Below are 6,213 nucleotides of genomic sequence, written 5' to 3'. Positions count from 1 at the left end.
TAGCAATGGACCGTGAAAATGAGGTCACGGTCAAATAAAACCTGCGTAACAGACATATAGATCATAAAATATTTCCATACACCAAATATAGTTGACCTAATACATAAAGTATTAGAAAAATAGACCAAAACTCAAAAACTTAACTTTGACCACTGAACCATGAAAATGAGGTCAAGGTCAGATGACATCTGTCAGCTAGACATGTACACCTTACAATCATTCCATACACCAAATATAGTAGACCTATTGCATATAGTATAAGAAAAACAGACCAAAACACAAAAACTTAACTATAACTACTGAACCATGAAAATGAGGTCAAGGTCAGATGACACCAGTTGGACATGTCCACCTTACAGTCCTTCCATACACGGAATATACTAGACCTATTGCTTATAGTATCTGAGATATGGACTTGACCACCAAAACTTAACCTTGTTCACTGATCCATGAAATGAGGTCGAGGTCAAGTGAAAACTGTCTGACAGGCATGAGGACCTTGAAAGGTACGCACATACCAAATATAGTTATCCAATTACTTATAATAAGAGAGAATTTAACATTACAAAAAATCTTAACTTTTTTTTCAAGTAGTCACTGAACCATGAAAATGAGGTCAAGGACATTGGACATGTGACTGACGGAAAGTTCGTAACATGAGGCATCTATATACAAAGTATGAAGGATCCAGGTCTTCTACCTTCTAAAATATAAAGCTTTTAAGAAGTTAGCTAACGCCGCCGCCGCCGGATCACTATCCCTATGTCGAGCTTTCTGCAACAAAAGTTTCAGGCTCGACAAAAATGCAAATTTAGAAATAACCCCTAAAGCGACTATCTCATTACATAAAGATAAGCCACAATCTTCATTACGATGACAGCTATCTTTACCCAGTGTTTAACATAATCATGATAATCGCGGTTCATCTTGTAACTTGAAGACAGAATGATTGTATCATTGAATGCGTTCTTATTGTGTTGCACTTAGTAAATAAGAACCTCAAATATTAATGGAAATAATAATGATCAATAATGCTTCGCTCAGTAAATTATTCTGCCACGGCCGAACTTGAGTAATTTTACACGATATTTCGCAGTGGTGCTCCTCATGAAAGGAGGAACATAGAAAAGATTTAATACTCGTTACTTATATAGTCGTCCCTTTCCCCTGTCGTATTAATCCCTCTTAAAAAGTAACAATGACGAACAAATATGCCGAAACCAGTATTCTTGCTTTTTCCCTGGGTTCAAGCACAGTATTTTTGAAATTTTTGTGCGTGTATATATTTGGATTTCTAAATATTTCCTTAACAACATGGTTGCTTGTCTGTTCCATTGTCGGCGCTCTGTTTTTTACAGGACTGTATCTAACAATAAAAGAAAAGAAATATTTTGAGGTGAATTTAGTTAAGATATATAGAAAGATACATATACGTTTGACACTTATAGCCTGTTTCATGTAAGTCATACAATACCTAAACCAGAGTGGAAGCAAAACAACAATCATCTTGTCCTGATGTCCATATGTTCAAATCTTTCATTCATTTCTTTCATATTTCTTTCATTTTCCCTCCAGATAATGTCAGTGATGAACAGAATGACTTCATGTTTGGTCACAGCTTGACAAGTTGACAGTGATGAGTGCATGTGTTTATTGTATGTGTCCAACAATATATTCCTGTTTGTTGATACTTAGAATGTTTGAGGGGGGATAGGACCTTTATCGGGATTTAGGGATTGACCCTTTCGGGATCCAGGAATTCTTTTTTTCGAATTTCGGGATGTCGGGATTTACGTTTATTTAAATTCGGGACCTCAGGATTTCATGTTTTTAAGTTCGGGATCAGGACCACTCCTACACCACCCACCACCCCCATGTTTATATGCAAGTTTCTAATTTTTGTTGTGTCTGTTTTAGATAAAAAAAAAAAAAAAAAACACAGATTTTACTGTGTAATTGTTTTCTTCAATTGGTCCCCAATGTAAAGTCATTAGATTCATATTATGTCATGAATGAAGAATGACATACGTCATTTCTGGAATAATGTTTTTCACTGGACAAGATCATCAATTTCGCACACCTTTATGATGTCATTCACCAAATAGAAAGGATGCCTGTATCCCTGCACTATTCAAAGTCTCCAGCACTTTCAGAATGTTCATTCTGTCAATGTCTGTAGGGTACATGTAGTATAGAAACAGTTTATGTTCTGTAAAAATGTACATGTAGGTACAAAATCTTAATTCCCAGTTATAATGACTAAGGGAGGGTGACCATCTTATTGGATTTAAATTTCCCAAATATCTTATTTTTTTCACCCGTTTGCTAAACATGTGTTGCCTACATTTTTGTCACATGGTGATGGAAGGCACATGAGAGATTCAACTAACTACCCTATCCTGGAACTGCTCTATTGTTGGGCATTCCAGATGTCCAGCTATCCTATTTTCTGTCACACTAAGTGCAGCTACAAAAATTTATATGAAATAAGTTCACCAAAAGGGTTAATAAACATTTACTTTACTACATTGGTTAGAGGTATAGGGGGAGGGTTGAGATCTCACAAACATGTTTAACCCCGCCGCATTTTTGCGCCTGTCCCAAGTCAGGAGCCTCTGGCCTTTGTTAGTCTTGTATTATTTTAATTTTAGTTTCTTGTGTACAATTTGGAAATTAGTATGGCGTTCATTATCACTGGACTAGTATATATTTGTTTAGGGGCCAGCTGAAGGACGCCTCCGGGTGCGGGAATTTCTCGCTACATTGAAGACCTGTTGGTGACCCTCTGCTGTTGTTTTTTATTTGGTCGGGTTGTTGTCTCTTTGACACATTCCCCATTTCCATTCTCAATTTTATGATAAAAACAATTACCACAATGTTTGACTTTATGAATAAAGCCTCCAATGTTTATATTCATTTGGTACAAACTAGTTGAAATAATTATAAATAATCAGGAAAAAGCAGGTACTGTGAAATGTTCCAACTATTAATGTGCTTTGGAGATTTCAAACCAACTTTTTCAGTTGAGAATGAACATGATCAAAATGACGTACTATAATGTTTGACAAGCTATTTGGAAAGAAATATGACAGTTATGATTATAATGGTAAACATTTACTAAAGGCAACTTCCATCATGTTCTAATGAAGTTGTGAACTTATTTTTCAAAAAGTTGAAATGATTTGATGTACATGTATGCTCTCAAGTAACGGAAGTAATTTTAAAAGATGAAATAAAATGCAACAAACTTTGAATTCAATGCTTTAACCTCTTTTCTAAAGAAAATAAATCGTTTATGTGTTTAACTCTTTGAATTTCTTTACTTACATTTGTATAAATGAAAATGTGATGTTTCATTGATGAAAGGGACTGAAAGCAAATTTGGTGAATAACAGGGCGCCTAGATATGGCTTTTGACGGTTGGGCAAAGCAAAGTGACATACAGGAAAGCGTCTTCATCGCCCCAGTCACCTGCTAGTGTGAGCTCTTTGTAGAAACATTGACAAAGAACATGTACACCCGCAAAAATTTCTCTACAACACAATAAAATATTTTATTAATTTTTAATCCCAGCCAGGATGACTAAAGTTGGCTAAAAATGATGATACATATTCTACTTTCAGGTTGCAATAAGAGGAGGAGCACTGGGGTTTGCCTTCGGAATAGGTTTCCATCTGACATCAAGTAAGACGTTCATGTATTTTGGATATTATTTTATGGCACTGACATTTTTCCATTTCTCAGAATATTTTACAACAGCAGTAGCTAATCCAAAGTCACTTACTCTAGCCTCGTTCTTGTTGGACCATAGCAGGGAATACACTATGGCAGCTGTTGCTAGTTGGGTTGAGTTTATGATTGAACTGTATTTTTTCCCAGGTAAATAATAATGATTTTAGTTATTAGTCGACAAACAGCTAGTGCTGTGATATTTTGAATATAAAAAAGAAGATACATGTGTTATGTTTGCCAATGAGACAACTCTTCACAATGATACAGAAATTATCAACTGTAGGGCACTGTACATCCGACAACAAAGAGCAAATGCCATGCAGCATAGTCTATGTTTTTCTATGCATAGTTTTATAATTGTTGCAGATAAGCACATACAGTCAAAGCTGTTGTATTTTATATGGAAATAAAATATGATATTAGAGTGCCTTGCGATTGCTGTCAGATAATCAAAAATTTAGATTCTAATGAAACTTACAAGTACATGTAGTGTTATTATTACATTAATATGCACAATATTACCATTAATTATTTTAATAATATAATGAACAATTTTACTATTAAATATAAAAGGGGTGTGGTGTGATTGCCAATGAGACAACTCTCCACAAGAGACCAAATGACACAGAAATTTACAGCTAGTCACTGTATGGCCTTCAACAATGAGCAAAGCCCATATACCCCATAGTCAGCTGAAATAAATTCTTACCTTACATGTATAGTTGATAGTTTAGAAAAAATGAGATGATTTTTTTTTTAATTTCAGGTTTGAAGCATATCCATATAATAAGCATAATAGGTTTAATGTTAGTGGTGTTTGGTGAATTAGTACGTAAAGGAAGTATGTTCACAGCCAAATCAAACTTTAATCATTACGTACAGTATGTGAGAAGACCTGGGCACGAGTTAGTTACGAATGGTATATACTCATGGTGTAGACATCCTGCCTATGTGGGCTGGTTTTATTGGAGTATAGGAACACAGGTGAGCAATATTAAGACAATATCTAATACCTCAGTAATCAGATTGTAGGTATTTTAATTAAGGTCTGTTCCATAAAAACATACATGGGACCCAGGGAACACTTTCAAATCTCAACTATCATACTATGGGTGGGAGTCAAATTTATTTTTTTCAAAGTTGATTTTATTGTATGCAAGTAAAAAATTTATTTGGCACTATAGATGTTTTACCCATTTGTTGAAATGCCTGTCCTGGGTATCTACCATACCCTGTATGTTATAATTGAACAGCCTTTTAATAAGGAACTTATTCACAGTTTTGATGATTTTTAAAACATCATTATGTATGTTGCATGCAGTTACAAAAATTAGGTGATGAAGCTAATATCCTCATGGGAACATTAAAGGCCAAATGATTGTAGAAATGTGATTGTAAAATATGAAAACAAATGAAATTTGAATTGGAATTATCATATCGTGCATCGGCTTTTTGACTGGGTTCTTGTCTAGATCTCTGTGACACATTCCCCATTCCCATTCTCGATTTTATAAATTATAAACTGATAAAATGCAATTAATGAATGGTTCTCATTACTTTTATGTAAAAAAATTGCAAAGTTAATTGTGTTTCATAAATTGTACATGTTGTAGAACTGCCAAATCAAAATAATATATTAAAATTCTAAATATATAATAATTATATATTTTCAGCTGATTTTGTGTAACCCTGTGTGTTTGGTGGCTTATACAGTTGTTTCATGGAAATTCTTTAATGAGAGAATTCAAGACGAAGAGATCTATTTATTGAACTTTTTTGGAGAAGATTATGTAGATTACAAGAAAAACGTAAGAACTGGGTTACCATTTATTACTGGATTCCAAGGGCATTACTCATAGAGCATTGTAGAACTAGACTTTTCAAAATTATTTGTAATGTGTGTTGGGATGGGTATTTTTATGCTTTATAGTATGACAATCTAAGCAAAAAAGGTAAAGAAACATGAGGTCATGTACATGTAATAATCGTTCTATTAAAAGGTAGAGTACAGTTCTTTATGTGGAGATTGTAAGAAAAAATATACAGTATTCGTATGATTAAAAAATATGATTGTTGGAAATACTGCTTTACTTAAAAAATGTGATTTTTGGTAATATTGCTTTACTTTAGTCATGTTAGATAAAGACTGCTGTTTGTGTTTATACTTGTTTGTTTAAGACCTTCTTCATGTTCTTTTTGATACAAATAACTTTGATACACATATATTTTTACACCCCTTTTCCAACCTCTATTGGAGTGATTTATGAAATTAGTTTACAATTTTAATGAACATTGAAGCAAGTCATGAATTCTTGATTTTTTAAGGGAAAGAACTAATTTCTCAATCAAATTAACCAAAAATCAAATGTAGGCCAATAAGGCCTGCCCAAAAAGGTGCTGTATGTTCGCTTCAGGTCAAACATTTGAAATACCAAATACAAACACAATACAAACACAAAACAACTCATTTATGTTTGATAA

General features: G+C 33.7%; 1 protein-coding gene across 1 annotated transcript; it reads left to right on the top strand.

Annotated features, from left to right (window-relative positions):
- Positions 1-1,167: 1,167 nt before the first annotated feature.
- On the top strand, positions 1,168-5,743 carry LOC143056428 (protein-S-isoprenylcysteine O-methyltransferase-like). The gene is made up of 4 exons (XM_076229516.1): positions 1,168-1,396; positions 3,624-3,879; positions 4,499-4,716; positions 5,406-5,743. Exons 1-4 carry the CDS (start codon positions 1,199-1,201, stop codon positions 5,589-5,591), a joined length of 858 nt encoding a protein of 285 aa, XP_076085631.1. The 5' UTR covers positions 1,168-1,198; the 3' UTR covers positions 5,592-5,743.
- The last annotated feature ends 470 nt before the right edge of the window (positions 5,744-6,213 follow it).

The sequence above is a fragment of the Mytilus galloprovincialis genome, chromosome 13 (assembly GCF_965363235.1).
Source record: "Mytilus galloprovincialis chromosome 13, xbMytGall1.hap1.1, whole genome shotgun sequence".
Lineage (NCBI taxonomy): Eukaryota > Metazoa > Mollusca > Bivalvia > Mytilida > Mytilidae > Mytilus > Mytilus galloprovincialis.
Note: the sequence above shows the minus strand (reverse complement) of the source record. Positions and strands in the feature narration are given on the sequence as shown.